The sequence below is a fragment of the Aotus nancymaae genome, unplaced genomic scaffold (assembly GCF_030222135.1).
Source record: "Aotus nancymaae isolate 86718 unplaced genomic scaffold, 86718_ANA_hifiasm-v0.15.2.pri h1tg000067l, whole genome shotgun sequence".
Lineage (NCBI taxonomy): Eukaryota > Metazoa > Chordata > Mammalia > Primates > Aotidae > Aotus > Aotus nancymaae.
In genome coordinates this window covers 4,291,560-4,314,065 of record NW_026988482.1, presented here as the reverse complement: position 1 = coordinate 4,314,065, position 22,506 = coordinate 4,291,560, and the positions used below count along the sequence as shown (strand labels likewise).

The window sequence follows — 22,506 nt, the reverse complement described above, 5'->3', positions numbered from 1 at the left end:
TAGCAATAAAAGAATTGACACACAGGTTACAAGTCTGACTGTTTACTATAGCCAGGTTACCATTCAAAATGCTTATAGTAAATGACGGTTTTAGTCAGTTATTTTTGCCATAAGTAATTATTCTAACTTTTTTCTTATACATTTTCAGCATCCATCTTCTTTTAAGTGTAATAGCTAAAAACATTTGCATAGCATTAAAATTTTTGCCACATCTACTATCCTTTCTAATCTAGATGAAAACCCTGTAAAGGAGAAATTATTACATACTTTTTTTTTTTTTCTTTTTCTTTTTTGAGACAGAGTTTTACTCTTGTTACCCAGGCTGGAGTGCAATGGCGCGATCTCGGCTCACCGCAACCTCCGCCTCCTGGGTTCAAGCAATTCTGCCTCAGTCTCCCGAGTATCTGGGACTACAGGAGTGCACCACCATGCCCAGCTAATTTTTTATATTTTTAGTAGAGACGGGGTTTCACTACGTTGACCAGGATGGTCTTGATCTCTTGACCTCGTGATCCCCCCACCTCGGCCTCTCAAAGTGCTGGGATTACATACTTTTTAACTGACAAAGACCAAAGCACAAAAATAATTCTGTAAATTTCCCAAAACTCACACAAGCCAGGAATTGATTTCAGAATCCCTCTTCTCTTTTCTAGGTAAGCTTAATGCCACATGTCTTTAAGTTAAAAAACATATTATTAATACAATTAAAGGAACTCATTGCAAATTCAAATGTATGCAAAACAAACAACGTTATAATGAACTCTCACGCGTTCAACAAATATTGAGGGAAAATGTGAATCACAGGCTCTGTAAAAACTCTTAAAAGACTGAAAAATGCCTGAATTCTGATTTTTCTCCCTAGGCCTTCCATAATTTAACCTAAACTTAACTATGGAATAAGTTGATACTCCACCATGTTTGAATGTAAACTCTATATATCCTGAAGTGACAGTAGGTAGGGAGTAAGGAGCGTAAGAAAAGAACTGGCTTTTGTTGGTTATCATGTGTTAGGTATAGTATTGAGCACTTCACCTATAGTACTGCTCACATTTTTATAGATGAGAACACTCGGATCAAGAGAAGGAAACAACTGGTCCAAAGCCACAGAGCTAGTAAGGAATGGATATGAAGTCCAAATCTACATCTGTCTGACTCTAAATCTGACCTCTTTTCACTAAACTAGTCATGTCTCCTTGCAGCAACAAAATGCCTGGTTTATTTCTATCTTTCTTTGCTCATGTCTACCCTCATCAGACACATTCTCCCTTTTCCCTATATTATTAACGTATTTTTCAAAATTTAACTCAAAATCCATCTCCTTCCTACTGTCTGTCCTAACTACATTGGTTTATATTCAACTTTCCCTTATTTAAATTTAAAACTAATACCACAGCCCCTATTATCTTATTTTTACTGTGTATTAGTTTTAACTTCCAACTTGATTGAAATATCCAAAAAAGAGAGGGAATTACATCTCAGAAAACCTACTACAGCAACAGATACACAAAAAAGCTCAATGAAGATGTCTAGGACATTGGGCTGTTTCCAGTTTTTTTTGCTGTAACAAGGTGACTATGAACATTTCTGCTTGAGTTTTTGTGTCAGCATAAAATTCATTTCTCTGAGTTAACCACTGCTGGGTCATATGGTAAACATGTTTAGTTTGCCAAACTATCTTCCAGAGTGGGTATGCTATTTCTAATTCTCACCAACAACACAGAAAAGATTTCTCTCTGCCTCCTAGCCTTTTGGTATCACCATTTTGATTTTAGCTATTCTAACACGTGTGGCGATATCTCAATGTGTTTCTAATTTGCTTTTCTCTAATAGGTATGATGCTGAATATCTTTTCATGTGCTTTTCATCTGCAACTCTTCTCTGGTGAAATACGTATTTGGTGAAATATGAACTATGTCTTTTGCTCATTTTCTAGTTGCATCACTGAATTACTGTTGAGTTTGAGTTCTTTCATATTTACATTTATTTGTTTTTATTTTTGTTTTGAGATAAAGTCTTGCCCTGTTGCCAGGCTACATTGCAGTGGTGCGACCTCGGCTCACTGCAACCTCCACCTCCCGGGTTCAAGTGATTCTCCTGCCTCAGCCTCTCAAGTAGCTGGGACTACAGGCACGAGCCACCACGCCCAGCTAATTTTTGTATTTTTACTAGAGACGGGGTTTCACCAAGTTGGCCAGGATGGTCTGGATCTCTTGACCTTGTGATCCTCCAGCCTCAGCCTCCGAAAGTGCTGGGATTACAGGTGTGGGCCACCGCGCCCGGCCTCATGAGAGTTCTTTGTATTTCTAAACATAAAGCCTCTGAAAGATCTGTGGTTTGCAAATATTTTCTCCAGTGTTGCTTGTTTTTTCATCCTTTTAAGAGGGTCTTTCACAACACCAAGTTTTAAACTTTAATTAAGTATATTTTATTAACTTTTTTCATTTAGGAATTATGCTTTTAGTGTCATGTCTTCTAGTTCTTTGTCTAATGCTAGGTCCTAAAGATTCTGTTTTCTTCTAAAAGTTTTGTAGTTTAATGTTTTACATTAAATCTATGCTCTAATTGAATTAATTTTTATACACAGTGGAGGTCTGGGTTTGTTTTGCTATGGATATCCAATTGTTCTAGCATGATTTGTTGAAAAAGATTATCCTTCCTCTATTGCATTGCTTTTGTGCTGTTGCCAAAAATCAATTGGACCTATTTGTATTGGTCTATTCTGGGGTTCTCTATTGTGTAACACTGATCTATGTGTCTATTCTTTCACCAACACCAAATTGTCTTGATTACTGTAGCTTTTATAGTAAGACTTAACATCAGATAGTAATCCTTCCCACTTTATTTTTCATTTTCAAAACTGTTCCCTCCTTTGCTTTTCTATCTAAATTTCAAAATAAATTTTCTATTTCTAAACATAAAAATAAAAACTTGCTGAGATTTTTCTAGAAATTGCATTATACCTATTAATTGAGTTGGGAAAATTGACATCTTTACTATACTGAGTCTTTCTACCCATGAACACGATATATTGTTCCATTTATTTAGATCTTTGATTTCTTTCCTCAGGGTTTTGTAATTTTCAGCGTAGAGAATTGTATGTATTTTATTAGATATGTACCTCGGTTGTTCCTTCTTTGGGGAGCAACTGTAAATGGCATTATGGTTTCAATGTTTATTTCCCTTTGTCATTGCTGTTTCTGTTCTAATGTAAGTATTTAGTGCTAGAAATGTGTATATTGCTTCAGCTGTATCCTACAAATTTTATTATTCTGTATTTTCACTGACAGATATTTAAAAAATTTTTAAGATTTCCTCTTTGATTCATGGATTATTTAGAAGAGTTCCAGTTGTTCCAAATCTTTACCAATACTTGAAACAGTTAGCCTTTACAATTTTTACCATTCTAGTAAGTTATGCATTTGTATCTCCTTGTAGTTTTGATTTGCATTTCTCTCATAAGTAATGATGTTGTATACTTTTCCATGTGCTTATTGGCCATTTAAGTGTCTACCTTCCAGCTTTTGCCCATTTTTTTTTATTGGCGTCTCTTTTTATTGTTGACTTGTAGGCAGGCGTGTGTGTGTGTGTGTGTGTGTGTGTGTACAAAACATGTACCTGGTACACACACACACACACACAGACACAATCATTATATATTCTGAATACAAGTCTTTGGCCAGATACATGTTTTGCAAATACTGTCTCCCAGTTTGTAATGTGTATGTTCATTTCTTTAAATGTGCAGCCTGATGAGCAGAAGTTTTTACTTTTGAAAAACTCTAACTTATCAATTTTTTAATTATTATATTTGTTGTATCCTAAGAGATCTTAACCTACTCTAGGTCATAAAGATATCTAGGTTTTCTTCTAAAAGTTTTAAAATTTTAGCTTTTATGTTTAGGTCTATGATTCATTTTCAAAAACTTTTTGGAGTACAGTATAAGGTAAAAGCTAAGTTTTACGTTTCTCTCATTTGAATATCCAATTGCTGCATCATTTGTAGAAAACACTAATTTTTTCATTGAATTGTCTTGTTGCTTTGTTGCAAATCAACAAACCATACCTGAATGGCCTATTTTTTCTCTTACACCACTTCTCTTTTGCTTAATCAGTCAATCTCAGTAGGAAGTTATCAACTTTATAGGTAGAAATTTCCCTCTGAGCTGGGCTTTGCCTTGAGTCTGCAAATGTAGATGTGTTAGGTTTAAATTACCATTCTATTTGAAGACATTTCAAATTTCCTTTGTGATTTCTCCTTTGAATCATGAGTCAGTTAAAAGAGTTATCTTTAAATTTCAAAATATTTGCAGATTTTGTTATTGATTTTTAATTCAATTCCCTCATTGTCAAAGAACCTACTCTGTATGATTTCAACCTTTTGGGCTTTGTTTTATGACTCATCATATGATCTGTCTAGATAAACTTTCCATGTATAATTATGGAATTATTCTAGTTTTCAGTTTTCATATGCTTACTATATACATAGTGTTTCTTTTAATGTCAACCTATTTATATCTTTGTATGTAAACTGCATCTCTTCTAGACAGCATAGAGTTGGGTCTGGCTCTTTTAGCCATTGTGACAATCTCTGACTTCATTAGACTGATGAATTTACATTTCATGTAATTTTTGGTCAAATTTAGGATTACCATTTTGCTATTTGTTTTCTATTTGTCTCATCTGGTTTTCTGATTCTCTGTTCTTCCTTTCTTGCTATCTACTGTGTTTATCAAACATTTTAATATTCAGCTGCTCTGACTTATTAGCTATAAATCTTTGCCTATTGCTTTTAATGACAGCTCTAGAGATCAGAATATGCATCTTTACCTTACAACAATTTACCTATAGATGCTATTATATTGCTTCATGTAAAATGTAGGAATTTTGTAACAGTTCATTTACAGATTTTTAAGAAAAGTTTATAATTAATCATTTGAGTTCATCTAGCACCTTAAGATGTTAAAGAGGAACAATCAGACCCAAAATGAGAAGAGAGGAAATTAATTGAAGGTGTAAGCTGAAGCCAATGAAACAGAAGAGAGATAAATACACAAAATTAAAGCCAAAAGCTGGTTCTTTGAAAAATATTAATAAAATGTCTTTTTTTATTTTTTGACGTGGAGTCTTGCTGTTACCCAGGCTGGAGTGCAGTGGTGTGATCTCGGCTCACTGCAACCTCTGCCATCTGGGTTCAAATGATTCTCCTGCCTCAGGCTCCCAGGCAGCTGGGACTACAGGTGCACGCTACCATGCAGGCTAATTTTTGCATATTTAGTAGAGATGGGGTTTTGCCATGTTGGCTTGAACTCCTGACCTCAAGTGATCTGCCCACCTCAGCCTCCCAAAGTGATGGGATTACAGGCATGTGCCACTAATAAAGTGTCTCTTTTGTGCTTGCTTATATCACTTAACATAATGATCTTCAGGTACATCCATGTTGCTGTTAATAACATGAATTCATTCTTATAATGGCCAAATAGTATTCTACTGTATGTGTATGTATACACCTTTTTTTAATTTTTTTATTTTATTTTATTTTATTTTTTGGAGACGGAGTTTTGCTCTTGTTACCCAGGCTGGAGTGCAATGGCACGATTTCAGCTCACCGCAACCTCCGCCTCCTGGGTTCAGGCAATTCTCCTGCTTCAGCCTCCTGAGTAGCTGGGATTACAGACATGCGCCACCATGCCCAGCTAATTTTTTGTATTTTTAGTAGAAACGGGGTTTCACTATGTTGACCAGGATGGTCTCGATCTCTTGACCTCGTGATCCACCCACCTCGGCCTCCCAAAGTGCTGGGATTACAGGCGTGAGCCACCGCGCCCGGCTATGGATACATCTTTTTATCCATACGTCTGCTGATGGACTGTCAGACTGAATCCACAGCTTTGCTATTATGAATAGTGCTGCAATAAACATATAAGTACAGATATCCCTTTGATACATTGGTTTCTCTTCCTTTGGATAAAAGCCAGTAGTGGGATTGTTGGATCATATGGTAATTACGTTGTTAGTTTTTTGAGACACCTCCAGACTGTTTTACATAGTGGCTATCCCAACTTACATGCCCACCAACCATGTGCAAGAGTTTCCTTTTCTCCATATCCTTGGTAGCATCTGTTATTTTGTGTCTTTTTAATAACAGTCATTCAGACTGCGGCAAGATGACACCTCATTGTGGTTCTAATACACATTTCTTTTTGTTTTTTTTTGAGACAGAATCTTGCTCTGTTGCCCAGACTGGGTGCAGTGGTGCAATCTCAGTTCACTGCAACCTCTGCCTCCCAGGTTCATGCGATTCTCCTGCCTCAGCCTCCTGAATAGTTGGGATTACAGGCATGCGCCACCACACCTGGCTGATTTTTATATTTTTAGTACAGACGGAGTTTCACCATGTTGGCCAGGTTGGTCTCAAACTCCTGACCTCAAGTGATCCTCCTGCCTTGGTCTCCCAAAGTGCTGGGATTACAGGCATGAGCCACAGTGCTCAGCCTTGAGTTGATTTTCTATATGGTGAAAGACAGGGATTCAGTTTCATTCTTCTGCATGTGGCTATCCAACTTTCCCAGCACCATTTCCTGAAGAGAATGTCCTTTCCCAATGTCCTCTGTTGTTTCTGATGAGAACTAGTTATCACTCATATTGTTATTTACTTTTATGTGATGCATTTTTCTTTGGCTCTTTGAAATACTCTTTTTTCCTTTGGATCCGAGTAGTTTGACCATGATGTACTTTGGTGCGGTTTTCTTTGCATTTTTCCTGCTTAGAGTTTGCTGATCTTGGTAGTGTAGGCTGAAGTTTTTTCCTCAAATTTTAGAAATTTTCAGTTATTATTTTTTCAAATATTTTTATTTGCCCTTTTTTCTTTTATTTTTTTGGGAATCAATTATACTTATGCCAGACAACTTCATACTATCCCACATGGTTCAGAAGCTCTGTTCATTTTTCCTCAATCCTTTTCCCTCTCTGTTCTTTGACTGAGTAATTTACGTATGTTTTCAAGTTCATTGGTCTGATTTCCTCAGTCTGGTGTTAAGCCCACCTAATGATGTTTCCATTTTAGTAATTATGTTTTTCAAGTCAAGAGTTTCCATTTCTTTGCTGAGTTTTCCCATATGTTCATTCAAATTTTCCTTTAGGCCCTTGAACATGTTTATAATAAATATAAATATATGCTTTAAAGTTCTTGTCTGCTAAATGCAAGATCTGGATCATTCTGGAGACAGTTTCTATTGAGTGCTTTTTCTCTTATGGATGAATTACATTTTCTTCACATTCTGCTTATTTTTTTATTGCAGACTGGACTTTATAAATAATACATCGTAGATGTCTGTATTCTTTTATGTTCCTCAGAAGAGTGCCAATTTTTATTGCAGTAGCCAGTTAAATTCACCTGGCTCAAACACCCAACTGTGTCTCCAATGCAACGGGCAGCACTAAAATTCTCTGTTGTCGCCCTTGCACATACATAGTTCAGCCAAGGACTTCAGCAGAATTTATGTGCAGTTTTTAGAGTTAATTCCCTTCTGTCACTTACATCTCATTGCTTACAGAAGGGAATTAATGCTAATCCCCTTTATTTTTTTCCCCTAACTTTCCAGCTGCTCTTCCAGCTTTAAACCTTGTCCTCTGATACTTCCATCCAGTAAAGTTTAGACTTTTTGATGTTTCAAGCAACACATAAACTGGGGAGTGCCCTGAGGCAAAGAGTGGTACTTTTAAATTTTCCCCCTTGCTGCTATCATCTTTCAGGATTAGGCTCCTTGCCCATTTCTATTTGATTCTGGTTTGTCTTCAATGTTTTCAAATAGTTGTTTATTAAAATTTTTTTTTCCAGTTTTAGAACTGTTATCTGCAGAAGCATTAGTCTGATTAAGTGATTCCACCATTTATCCAACAGTATTTATTTAAAAAGTCATACTATTGGGCATCTACTAATGCCCAATACTGTGCAAAATGTTACTTATAAGGAAAAATATAAGAAACTATCAATGTTCCCAAGGTTATCACCCTGTTTACTTAACATATACATTTATATATTTTATACCAAATGAATAAAAAAGTATGATTATAATTACATATAAATAATTGAAAATAGTTTTCTTACTTTTCTACTGCAGATCGTTTCTGTGATTTGCTCTTGTAATTTAATGCCATCTTAGTTTCCATTCCAGTGTATATAGCAACACCTATAAAACAAAATTGTCTCTTAAAATAATCCTCTAGCATGTTTCACAAGAAATAAATACATTACTAGCATGAAAGCTTTTAGTGTACTATCTATTATAATTTTGCTTTTAAGTATTTTCAGAGTTTTAAAAGGCTTTCTAAGTCTAATTTCGGGAAACCCCAGTCACTCAACTGGCTAAGTGGGGAAGGGCATGGGTGCTGTTCCTGAGTTGTAACAGGTATCTGAATGAAAAATGTATTACTGAATCAGAATTGATAAAGGAAAAGAAACTGGAAAGACAAAGGTGTCAGGGAAGGCCATTACAAATGCAGCAGTGTTAACAGAGACAGATATGGAAACGCACTTTCTGTTAGGCTGGGACAATGGATCGTGGCAACAGTGTGAAAGCCCTGAATGCTGGAGTCAGGAGTCTAGATACTATTCCATAACCACTGGAGAGATAATATGGAAGTCTGTCAGAGTAAATCAAGTAAGCACATGGAAAGTGCTATTTTTTGTTTGCCTATTGAACGACTTTGAGATGAGCAAGGATGACAGTGGCAATGGGACTAAAACTGGACAACGAATGAAATGAGGTAAGACCAGCTTATAAAAAAAAAAACGTTGCTGCTAGACTGTGGTTTGAATTCTAGCTCTGCAACTTATTAGTTCTACATCCTTGGGTAAGTAATTTTTCTGAGTCTCAATTTTCTCATCTTTAAAAGGGAAAAAAACACCTCATAGAGTGGAGAGGTCTGTATGAAAAATTAACAAAATGCCTAAAAACTGACAGATGATCAATAAATGTTCATTCCCATCCCTAAATAGTACAATTTGAAAAGCAGTGTAGAACCTGTCATTCCCTCTTCCTAAATATTTGTCCTGGAAGTTTTTTATCTTGACTTATTCCTTAAAGGCAGGGTATTGTAACTCAAACAAGAGATTATAGAAATATGGTAAAATAGCCAGAATGATCCAACAGGGAGAGGTGGTACTGAGGCAAGGCAGATCCATCTAAAGGCATTCAAATACACATTTTCTTTTAAGAGTGTACAAAATGTGGACCCCATTCATTATGGTATAAAGTAAACAGGAGTGATGAAGTTACTAGAAAGATGTGTTGGCCAGACGTGGTGGCTCATGCTGCAATCCCACCACTTTGGGAGGCCGAGGCAGGCGGATCACTTGAGGTCAGGAGTTTGAGACCAGCCTGGCCAACATTATGAAACCCCTAAATTTTTGTATTTTTAGTGTCTACTAAAAACACAAAAATTAGCTGGGCATGGTGGCACATGCCTGTAATCCTAGTTACTTGGGAGGCTGAGGCAAGAGAATTGCTTGAACCTGGGAGGCAGAGGTTGCAGTGAATGGAGATCACACCACTGTGTTCTAGCCTGGGTGACAGAGTAAGACCTTGTCTCAAAAAAAAAAAAAAAAAAAGTGTTAAAGTACGGTGTTATATTAGAGGATCTAAAAGCCCTGAAGGTTTACTCTGGTTTCTGGTATTAGAACATTTTATGAATTTCTTTTTTTTTTTAATTGTGGTAAAATATACATATTTACCATTTTGAAGTGTACCATTCAGTGGCAGTTAGTACATTTATAATTTTGTGCAACTATCCATATTATCACCTGCAAAGAAAACTCTGTACCCATTTAGCAAACATTCGCCATTCTCCTTTACTCCCCAGCCCCTGGAAACCACTAATCTGTTTTCTATCTCTATGAATTTGCCTATTCTGGGTATTTCATAAGATGGAATCATAGAACATGTGGCCTTTTGTGTCTGGCTTCTTCCAGTCAACACAATATTTTCAAGGTTCATCCATATTATAGTATGCATTAATACTTCATTCCTTTTTGGAATAATATTCCAAGTGGAATAATATTCCATTCTATGGATATACCATATTTGGTTTATTTATTCACTAACTGATGAACACTGGGCTGTTTCCAACCTTTGGCTAGCATGAATAGTGCTGCTATGAACATTCTTGTACAAGTTTTTGCTTGAACACTCATTTTCAGTTACTTTGGGTATATATATATGTAGAGTGGGATCACTGAGTCATATAGTTCTATGTTTAACTTTTTGAAGAACTGCCAAAACTAATTTTCAAGGCAGCTGCAACGTTTTACATTCCCATCAGCAACGTACAAGGGTTCTAATTTCTCCACTTCCTCACCAACACTTGCTATTTTTTTTTTTGTTCAATATACAGGCTTCTTTAACACTGATAGACAAGATATAGTTCAGGTAAGAGAAAAAGAGCAAATGTGAAAGAAGATCTCAAAAGCTACAGACAGTCAGTGGGTAACACAGCAGGGCAGGATACTAAGGGCCATCCCTGAAATGGGAGGAGCTAAGTAACAGCTAAAGGTTATCATTAATTTCACAATTTGCCTATAGTTGACTGAGAGTGTACTATATTAATTTAGATCTCCAAGGCAAGAGCAATACTTATTCATCCTGATGTAGTCAGTGTATGTTCCAATAGCACCTGGTATATATGCAGGTATCAGTAAAAATTTGTTGAATGAATAGATGAATGAATGAATGAATCCACAGTTATTAATCCAAGCTAATAATCATAATGGAATTATAGAAGTGGTTTACTGTACCATGATGCCAGATTATACTGGGTATCACCCACCATTACTAGAAGTGTTATATAAATTATCTGCACTCAGTTTCACAACTATCCATAAAGATAAGAGCAAGGTTCTAGCCTACTATTAAAAAACAGGGATCATCAACAACACAAAAATACAAGACTACATTAATAGAAACTTTATAAGAAAATCATCATAAATGACAATTATTAATAAATTAACCAAAAGACCACAAAGTTGTATTTTAAAAGTACTTCATATAAAGCATTAACACAATCAATCATTTAAAATGTTTAAATATGCACAAACCAAAAATTTCTTTTGTGTTTTTTAATCTGGCTCCACGAAGCAGGAGACTCTCTGGCCCCAGAGGTCTAGAAAAAAAAAAAGAAAATAACCATAAAGCACAGAATATATTAAAATTTCCATTCGATTCTAAAATGGCGTCTTCAGCAGAAGGTACTTAAGCTATAGCTACAACACTGCTTTCATATTAAACCAAAATCCCAGCTACTATAAAGATGCCTAGGGGCCAGGCGTGGTGGCTCAGCCTATAATCCTAGTACTTTGGGAGGCCAAGGTGGGCAGATTGCCTGAGCTCAGGAGTTTGAGACCAGCCTGGGCAACACAGTGAAACCCCACCTCTACTAAAATACAAAGGAAATTAGCCAGGTATGGCAGTGTGCGCCTGTAGTCCCAGCTACTTGGGAGGCTGAGGCAGGAGAATTCCTTGAATCTGGGAGGCGGAGGCTGCAGTGAGCTCAGATTGTGCCACCCACTGCACTCCAGCCTGGGAGACAAGAGTGAGACTCCTGTCTCTACCAAAAAAATAAAAATAAAAAAAATAAAAAAAAGCTGCCTAGGCCAATCATGTTAGTTACTGTAACAAACACCTGCTTTAGTATTTCAGTTGCTCTAAGATTAGTGACTCAGAAAAGTAATTATGCATGTAAATACAATCACAAAGCCACTAGTTTCAAAATTTTTAAACATAAAATTCAGCAAAATCAAAGAGTAAGCAGTGATTTAAAAATGTGTGGCAGAAGATAAAATTTTAAAGCAAAATTAATAAACAGCTTTGAAAGGGAAAATGAATTAAAACACAATGTAAACATAAATTGTAGTATGATTTGCATATAAATGTATGAGTTCACAATTAAATTATAATGAATTATAAAATACAGCGTAGAAGGTATGTTAGTGCTTTCTCTAGGCAAGATTGCACAGTACAACTTGACTACTTGCATTGCATACTTCTTTAAGCACAGGTCTTCTTGCTGTTTGAATTTCTCTCCATAAAGGAGATATAAAATGACAAGGAGTAACTAGAAAGGAAATTGATCTTTTTAGTGACAGCAAAATAAGAATCTTCTATGGATAAGTTAAAAAGCCATTATTTTGTTGCTATTCCTTATACTTTTCTGAAATATCCATACACAGTCATCCAAACCAAACATAATCTGAACCATTTATGAAGATACCTGCAAACCCGAACACTGTAAACAAATGCAATGAAGCAAGGAGAACCAATACAGTCATGTTTGGAGTGTGCTCCATGGATATTCCAAAATCAATGTGAAAATTATTTTAGGAGCTATAAAGTAGCTATTTTTCACTCAGTGTTGCTTCTAACAATAAACAGAAATATTTTTAGCTCCCATTGGCATATAAAATTGGGAGGTAAGGACAACTTCAGATTAAAAGATAATTCATCAGTTCAGTCAGGTTATTTCAGTAGAGAACGTGGATCATTTTTTTAACCATTGTAGGGGCTGAAGTAATATAACTGCTATTTTCCTTCATATATTAATGCAACTCAGAATATGTATCCTATTTCTCACTATTTCCCTATAAAAATCAAAATAAACCTAGTCATAGTTATTCAGCAGAGATCCTATGCATACAAAGACCTTGCTACAGAGTTTACTGAATATACTCCTATGTTAATGCTTATTAAAAGTGCGAATCAATGTGAATGTATCGTATTTTTGCTAGCTTGTCTTGAAGATTTCATTAAAAAATGCTCATTTCTGTTAGTAACTTATTTCATGCAGCCAGTATAAACTGAACATGTCCCCAGAAAAGAGGCAGAACGTCAAATACGATTAGAAACTCAAGAGCTGATTCCAAGATTGATGATAAATTAGGCTTATGTTCATGAGTAAATAATGTAATCATATCCCATCAGCATTATCTTGGAACTGACACAAAGTATTTCATTTAGGAGCCAGAAAATAACCCAAACATTGAGGGAAAACAATCTGCAACAACCAACCAAGCAAAAAAAAAATAATAATAACATAAGTAAGTTAAGCGGTTCTGGACTGACCACTAAACACTCCAGTCTGCCCTGAATGATTCTGAAGTAAAGAAGAACACAGCATTTATGCTTATTAAACATTAGATAAAACATTTTCAAATTTTAGATTTACTAAGTGTTGTGGGTTTAAATGCATAAGGAGCTGAATAAAAGCAGCTATGTTTCCTTTTAAGGTTACTACCTAGTATTATTAGAAAAAGAAATACAAAAACACAAATAATCTTACTAAATTACTTTGATATCATTTTATGGGATGTGTTTCATCCTCACTTGCTGCTGCTGCTACAAATTACTAGCAGATGAAATGCTAAGTGCTTTTAAATTAACCCTTTCCTGAAAAAGTTTGAGCATAATGGAGAAAAGGAGAAATAATAGCTGAGGGTAAATGAATGAATAAATGGGTTGCAAATTGAGGGAAATCCAACATTACATTAACACCTTGAAAGAGGCTCAGAGCAAGAGATGACATTGTTTCTTAGCTCAATAATAAATACCAGATGCCTAAAAGAGTGAAGCTATTTACAGAGACCACTGCTGCTTTTGGAATCTGAGAAGAGTGATAAGCAGCCTGCAAACCTGAGTGACCTTACTCTGGGACACACTTACGCACTGTGATGGACTGGACTAATTACTGATGGAATGGGATTCTGGTACTGTGGCAGTGTCTTCTGAATTGTTATTCTTTTGATGTAAGGGATCTGTGTTTGAAAACTAAGGGATGGCCTGTGGTATTATGAGATATACATTAGTTTTCATCCATGGTCGCTGGCTTATAACTCCCATAGCCCTTGTTATAGTCTTTTGTTATAATGTTGGATATGTTAGGCCTCAGGGTCAGGCCTCCGACCTTCTCCTGCTCTCCTTTCACCCCAAGGTAGGAATCTCCTCTTCCCCCACCTTTCTAAATTGTGGGCCACCTTTCTAAATTGTGGGTCATAAGGCCTTCCCCAAAGAGGGTCCTTCCTGCCCTATACTTTGGTGTAAAGAAAGCTGATTTCATGACGCTTCCATAGAAAAACAAGAGAAGTGAGATAGGAGGGCTTCTGGAGGTCTCTGGAGAGTGGCACGCCCAGGGAGAGCACGGAAGCTCCACAACCCTTCCCCAGTACCTGGCCCTGCGAACCTCTTCACCTGTATGCTTTGCTTACATTTAGTGGTTTATTATTAAGGACATAATCCAGCAGTTCTGGATTAACCAACTAAACACTCTAGCTTTCACTGAATGATTCTGAAGTGATATAATAAACCACTAAATGTAAACAAAACAAAAAACAACAAAATTAATTCTTTCCCATAATGGGCTGCTTATTTACATAATCTCCCTTTGGAACTTTCAGTCCCTCCCCCAAACAGTTCCCACTTAAAGGTAATTAGATAACACAAATTAATTCTTACCTTACAATTTCTTCCATTTGTTGGGTTATGATCATTCGTCCCATGAATCTATCAAAGAATTCACCACATTACAAAAATATATAATATCACTTAGGACATCAATGGGTGGAACATTTTAGAGTTTTTGCACTATTCTTATATATGAAACAAAAATCAATCGTGTATATATGAATGGCCCAATATTCTTGCTATAAATTATTTAAAAAATACTTATCAGTCCTTAAGCTTTAAAACATTTAGAGTTCTTGCTACCTCTACTCCAGTTATAAATGAGGTAACGAATAAAAAATGTTTTCAAAATGGCAAGAATCTGGAGCGTTCTGGATTTTTAATTTTTGGATTAGGGATATTCAACCTGTAATTCAATAAAAGGAAAATTTTAAGCGCATAAAGTTAGGTATGCAAAGATGTTTACTCTATCAACTGTCAATAAATACACAGTAAGTCCTGCAAGATGACCAGATACTGTTTTAGGTGCTGGGGATCCATCAGTGAACAAAATACACAAAGATGCCTGCCCTTGAGTTTACATTCTAGTGAGAGAGATGGTAAGCAATGAACATAAAAAAACAAAAAATCACACAGTATACTAGAAATATTATGAAAACAGAAAAGCAGGGTACAGTATTAAGTAGTTAAGGTAGGCCTCACTGAGGAGGTGATTTAAGCAAAGACTTGAAGGTGTTAAAGAGTTAGACAAAGGCTAGGTCTAGTGAAAAGGTGGGAGCGGATACGGTATGTTCAGTGTATCTGGAGGATGAGCTAGAGGGGGAAGAGCAGGAAACAGGGCAGAGAAGAAAGGTGGGGGATGGGGATGGGAACAGATCTTATAAATGGTTATAGAGATACGGGCTCCAACTCTGAGTGACATAGTGAGCCAGGACAGAGTTTGAGCAGAAGAGTGACATGATCCGACTTACATTTAAAAAGGAACATTATGACTGCTTTTGTGAAACACACGTAAGACAGCAGTTATCCAGGTAGAAGATGGTACTGGCTCTGACAAAACTAGAGAAAGATGGTGAGATTTTGGATGTATTTTGAAGGTAAACCTTCAGAATGTTCTGATCAGTTGGGGTGAGATGTGAGTAAGGAGGTGAAGAAAGGCAAAGGGAGAGGAGATGTGAGGAGTCATGGCTGATTGCAAGATTTCTGGCCGACTGGGCAATGGAAGGATGGACTGTATCAACTGAGATGAGAAAGACTGCTGGCTAAAAAGGTTCTGAAGGGAAGATTAGCAGTTTAATTTTCAGCTTGATTAATTTGAGATTTCTACAGTGGAACTATGGAACAGGCAGCTGGAGTTAGGGAAAAAAGTCTGGGATAGAGAAATAAACCTGACAGTCAGCTGCATGTACACAGTCTTTAAAGCCAGCAGGTTGGGTGAAATCACCAAGGGAGTGAAGGTAGATAGTGAAAGGTACAGGTAAGGAAGGGAACAGTACAAGTCCTGGGCACTAACAGGAAGAAGGCTGGGAGAAGAGAAAAATTAGCAAAGGAGACAGAGACAGACAGAATAGTGAGTTAGGAGGTAAACCAAGAGAGGGGAGTGTCCTGGCAGACAAGTTAGCAAACTGTATCAAAGAGGAGAAAGCAATGAACTATCCAACCACTAGATCACTAGATTTTGAACTGGTGAATTTATTTGTAATAAGGTACCATAAAATATTTGTAACATTAAAACAATGAAAAGAGCCAAGTATGGAAATGTTGGGGAATTGTTAGGTTCTCGTATACCCACTTGAACTATTCATAGCCATTTAAAACATTAATTCAGCTTCCTGCAATATTTTAAAACAGGTCAAAAATACTGTCCAAAACAATGAAAAATACTTTTTAAAATCACAAAGCCAATCCACATTCTTTAAATAAATATTAGGCTGGGTGTGGTGGCTCACACCTGTAATCCCAGCACTTTGGGAGGCTGAGGTGGGTGGATTATTTGAGGTCAGGAGTTCGAGAACAGCCTGGCCAACATAGTGAAACCCTGTCTCTACTAAAAATGTAAAAAAAATTAACTGGCGTGGTGGCTCACACTATAATCCTAGCTATTTGGGAAGCTGAGGCAGGAGAATTGCTTGAGCCGGGGAGGCCGGGGTTGCAGTGAGCTGAGATCATGCTACTGCACTTCAGCCTGGGCAACAGAGACTCTGTTTCAAAAATAAATGAATAAAATACAGAAATATTTAAAAATATGGAAAAGAAAAAAAATGATTAAAAATGGGTGGAAATCCTACCACAAGAATATTACTAAATTTTGATCCACAATTCCTCCAGAATTTTCTTTCTGCAGTTATCAATTATTCTATCTTGTTACCTAACTACCTATCTATTTAGTACACATACACACACATTTATTTATTTATTTTTAAACTTTTAGGTCCAGGGGTACATAAGTAGGTTATATAGGTAAACTTGGTCACTGGGGTTTGTTGTACAGATTATTTTGTCACCCAGATGCTAAGACTAGTACCCAATAGTTATTTTTTCTGCTACTCTTCCTCCTCCCACCCTCCACCCTCAAGTAGACTCCAGTGTGTGTTGTTCCTTTGTGTCCATGTGTTCTCAGCGGTTAGCTCCCACTTATAAGTAAGGACATGCGGTATTTGGTTTTCTGCTCCCACATCAGTTTACTAAGGATAATGGCTTCCAGCTCTATCCATGTGCCTGCAAAAGATGTGATCTTGTTCTTTTTCATGGCTGCATAGTATTCTATGGTGTATATGTACCGCATTTTCTTTATCCAGTCTGCCACTGACAGTCACTTAGGTTGATTCCATGTCTTTCCTATTGCACACACATTTATTTTTACATAACTGGGATCATATGAGAGCCCCAACTTTGTATCTTATTTCATTTAACTTTATATTTCAGTATGTACCTATATCATTCAATTCTTTAAAAAGATTTTAAATATCTACATATATACCTATCTAAGCATATTCCTACTTGGACATTTAAAATATTTGCAATATTTCACATGTAATATATGTGAATATATAGCACATATGTGTTATAAGCACATAAATGAGAGATATAATTTTATACAAATACTGTCTTTAATTCCCATGAGTTCCTCAAGGAGGTAAACTATTCTTATTCATCTTATCACCTAACACAATGAGCACATAGATGCTGAACAATAATTTGTTAAATGAATAAAAATGGCATTCAAAATTTTAAGTTGTGATATAATTATGAGTTTTCTATTACAAAAGACTGTTGCAATAATGTTTTACTTATATTTAAAACAAAACATATACTTCTGATAAGGAAGAAAAATTGTTTATTTTAAAGTTTTTCAAACTTTCTCCCCATATTCCAAGATAATGTAAAAACCATACACTAAAGCATTAGTTATACTTCATCTCATATTAATCTTATGCTTGCTTAGTTGTCCATTTTCTGGTTTTTAATAAATTTTTATAATTTGACATTGCCTCAGACCAAGCTATAACAGCAATATAGAAATCTTAAAATACTTAATTCTTCACAGTTAAAAATGTCTTACAGTCTATCAAGGATTTTTAAAGCACATGATTGCAAAGATTTTAGTTAACTGGCAAATTCTACACTGCATTTGACTTTGATGAAAGTGTACAATTTTTATAACATCACATACAGAAAACCTCTGTTATAAAGATGGATCCAAAAAACAGATATATAAGAGGTTTGGAAAAGCCAATGGCTAAAGACTTTGAAACATTTCAACCAACAGGCAGAGATATACAATATGACAAGAAACTGAAGGTGATTTTTACAAAGTGGTATAATTTATAGTTTACTCAACATTTATTGAGTAAAAGTAAACATAGCTTTTCATTTGATTTTTAATAATAAAAAGTTGTTTCCATTCCACAGCCCACATATAATTGGCAGGATTACTGAAGATGATCACTGAAGGTATACAACACTGTATTTAGTAAACCATAATGTTAAAACAAGTTCCTTTCTCTCCTTTCAGAAACAAGATCTTTAAAATCTAACAAACTAGAAAAATACATATTTTATTTTGTGTTCATTGTGGTAGATAAGATGAATAAGATTCTGTCTTTGAGAAATTCATAGCTGTTAAATATTTATATAAAATTATTTTTTACTGTATTATATACTATATGTAAGTAAAATATTGAAAACTTCATAAGATTCTAATTTAAAAGTAGTATCCTCTAAATAATATAGCAGTAAAAACAAAGAATAGTCCCTGGCTTCATGGAGCTTACCAAAAAAAGAATCATTATTTTCTTCTAAGAAAATAATCCTATGTCTACTGTAACTACTGTTATAGCTACAAAGTGAGCATGCTAGTTCTTAAATAGAAAGTAATGTGAAGAAACTTGTGAATAAAAACACTGCCTTTGAATTATTATCTTTTGCTCAGAATTCTAGCAATTTCTGCTCCTAGTTTGTTTCACTGTATTAATCGCATCCCCCACCAACCCACCCCACAAATACTGTCTCTAATTAGCTAAAGATTTCATTTTATGTTTCTGGTTATTTAAAAATGAGGTCTGTAAATAGGACTTAAAATGAATATACTGAATATCACACCATACCTGTATAAGTCTGCTTCTGGTTGCTGGCATTCTATTACAGCTACTAGAGTGTCCAAATTGGCAACTGTTTGTAATAATGCTGTTTCTGGAACTGCCACATGTGTCTGAAAAAAAATGAATTAAATTGTACAGTTTTAAGATCCAAATGGGACCTTTGATATCAGTTATTTCAAACCTCTTTTATCAGTGAAGTCATGGCATGCTATACTTGAGATCACTCAGCTAGACAAGAGAAAGAAAAATGTAAAATAAACAAGGAGCAAAGGAAGCTACTATGATTACCTGTCTACAGAGGCCATTTGCATATAAGGAAATTAAGTCTGTGTGCATAGTCACTAATACTCAAAGTTTAAATTGTGAATTTTCACCTTTGATTATACTCTGAAAACAGAAAATATAAATCTGTTCATCATCTTTTAAAAGTAATACAAATAGTAAAAGATTATATTTTTTCTAAAAACACTTTCCGTTTTTAACTTGGATTAAACCCATGTGAGGCTACCCTTGAAATAAAGAGATAACATAAATTCTTTTTTAAAACCTTTTAATTTTTGGAATAGTCAGTAATTTTAAAATCTTCTCCTTAATCAGGTCAAACTTTATTACTTTAACCAAAGGAAAGTACCATTACAGTCCAAAGACATTTTGTTCCAACAGCAATACTCAAACATATGTGAACAAACCTTCAGGTTAGTTTCTCCATCCAAACTAGCAGTTGTAACATGGCAGGAACCATCAAGTCGATCTGAGGACAGAAGCACCAAGTCTGCAGGAAAAATTTCATCTTTGGCTATTCGAACAATATCACCCACCTATAAAGAATTTTGGGGAACAGTGAATTTACAGATTAAAAGGCAAGGACTTACTTTTGTTGGGCTCTAAATAAGTAGCCTATCATGGTATTTTAGCGTAGGTTTTTAACTAAAACATAATATCAAGATTAGAATTATGTCCTGTGATATGAAGATAAAATTATTTCCATTATTTACCAGATGCATACCCGAATGTTTTTGGATCTAGTTTTTACAAGGCCACCACTTCGAACAACATAAACAGGAGCTCCATTTACTTCATTATCTGAGTTATGCCGTAACCAATCTTCATATCCCTGTAAATATCCAAAGGGTAAAAAATATTTTTTCAGTATAATTTGAAGATACATTTCTTAAATAAGAAAAAACTCAAAAACTTCCCTGAAACACTGTATTCCAGAATCATATTAGGCCATTTTGATGCATATGCTCATAGGCATTTGACATTTGCTCCTACTGGAAACACTTGCTTTTTTGTTACACACATTTTCCTGGCTTTCACAGGACCTCTAGTTATTTCTTCTCAATTTCCTTATGGAGGGTCCTTCTATGTCACCTTTATGTATCCTTTTCTCACATTTCTCTTTCTCGCTAGGAGATTCCTTCTATCTCTGTGTCTTCAAATAGTATAAATATGCTGGTAATTCTGAAATGTGTATCTCCAGCCATATATCTCTTTTGGACTCCAAACTTGAATATCTAATTGCTTTCTTAATATCTCAATTTTGATGACTCATAAATGTCTTAAACATGTTCAGAACCAAACCGATGATGTCCTCAAAGTGTGCCTACATTTCCACTGTTTCCCATCTTGACAGATGATACCACCTTCTACCAAGCTGTTCTTGCCAGAAACTTGGGGAGTCATTCTTCTACACTTTTCCAACACCTATTAAGTCACTACATTTTATTGTTTCTATGTACAAATGATATTTTCATATAAATTCACAGAGCATTACAGACAATAAGCAGGAAAAAATGAGCAGATTTTGAAACTGAGATTGTATTCTTTTACTTTCTTAATAGACTGACAGAATTATAATTAGTACAGTTGACCCTTGCATAACACAGGTTTGAACTGCACAGGTTCACTCACACATGGACTGTTTTCACTTAAAGTTATACGGAGTGTGCCAAAATCTCCTTCCTCCCTATCGATCTCCTCTACCTCTTGTGCCCCTGAGATTGCAAGACCAACCTCTTATCTGCCTCCTCAGTCTACTCAATGTGAAGACAAGGATGAAGACCCTTAAGACAATCTATTTCCACTTCAGAATACTAAATATATTTTGTCTTTCTTATGATCCTAATAACATGTTCTTTAGTTGACTTTAAGAATACAGTATCTAATATGTGTAACACACAAAATATGTGTTAAACGACTGTTTTATGATATTAGTAGTCTTCTGATGAACAGTGGACTATCAGTAGTTAAGTTTTGGGAGAGTCAAAAGTTGTACATGAATTTTCAATTGCACAAGGGATCAGTTCCCTTAACCCCTGCATTGTTCAAGGGCCAAATGTACTCAACAAAAATATGTTAGCCTGTATGGATCATCATTAGGAAGGGAAACAAGCATTTCACAAAGAATCTTTTGATTAAATATTAAGGAATGGTAATCTTTTTTAAGTGGAAAAGACTTCCTGTGACATTTTAAGAAAATTCAAGAACTCAAGAGATACAACACTAGTATAGCCAATGGAACGATATCTAAGCGAGAGTAATAAATGAATAAAAGGATAAGGTACAGAATAGGTTTTGTTCTATGCTACCATTTGTGAAAAAACATGCCTGCCTGTGTGAACACTTTGCATAGATATCTGGACTAACCTCCAAATAATTACTCCCTGGGTAGAAGAACTAGGAGACTGGGGGTTAGGAGTGTAAGACTTACTATATGTTATTTTGTGCTGTTTCCCTTAAAAAAAAGTACATCTATTATTTTTTAAATATTAAGAAACTATAAAATAAAAAGCAAAATATGAGAGACTATGTTGAAGCTATGCTGTTTTCAGGTGGAAACCTTGTGGGAAAGCACTCTTAAAACACCTAAATTATGTTGGCCTCATTTAAGTTGCAGTATGTCATTTCAGAGAAATTTAATTGAGTCAAAATATTTTTTTCTGAAACTGTCAAAAGCACACTTTCCTTCACAGTCAGATGACATGAATAGCAGAGCAACGATAATTCAAACATTATCTTTTTTTATGCAAGCTCACAAATTCTAATTCATCCTACATATTACTGCCAGATTAATCTTCCCAAAGCATTGTCTTGATTCACTATAGTGCTCACAACCCCTTCAACGATTCTCAATGCTTACAGCAAAGCATCTTCTGGCTTCCTTAACTTTGAACCATCCTATACTTCTATTATCTTGTAGTACTTTCTTAAATAGGGTCAAACAAGTTAGACTTATAATTCCCCAAAAGAGGTCTTCCTTGTCTTGCATTTGGGCTTTTTTTGCCCAAGTTGTTCATCTCTACCTCATCTTCTTCATCAATTGTCATTTCACCCATACTCCAAGAATCATCATCGTAGTATTTCCTCCATGAGAATTCATATTTTCATCTATTTATTAGCAATCTGCATATCTCTTCTTGGAGATGATCCATGCCTTTTTCACTTATTTATGGTGA

General features: G+C 35.4%; 1 protein-coding gene across 7 annotated transcripts in view; it reads right to left on the bottom strand.

The window, feature by feature from the left end:
- Window positions 1-22,506, bottom strand: part of ATP11B (ATPase phospholipid transporting 11B (putative)) — a 117,703-nt gene that overhangs the window by 58,668 nt on the left and 36,529 nt on the right. For all 7 annotated transcript variants that reach the window (XM_021674510.2, XM_021674511.2, XM_064366845.1 and 4 more), the window contains exons 5-10: window positions 20,055-20,162; window positions 19,738-19,866; window positions 19,055-19,158; window positions 14,499-14,546; window positions 11,093-11,157; window positions 8,108-8,189 (exon numbers count right to left, since the gene is read on the bottom strand). In XM_021674510.2, the coding sequence (XP_021530185.1) occupies window positions 8,108-8,189; window positions 11,093-11,157; window positions 14,499-14,546; window positions 19,055-19,158; window positions 19,738-19,866; window positions 20,055-20,162 (536 nt within the window). The remainder of the gene's footprint in view (window positions 1-8,107; window positions 8,190-11,092; window positions 11,158-14,498; window positions 14,547-19,054; window positions 19,159-19,737; window positions 19,867-20,054; window positions 20,163-22,506) is intronic.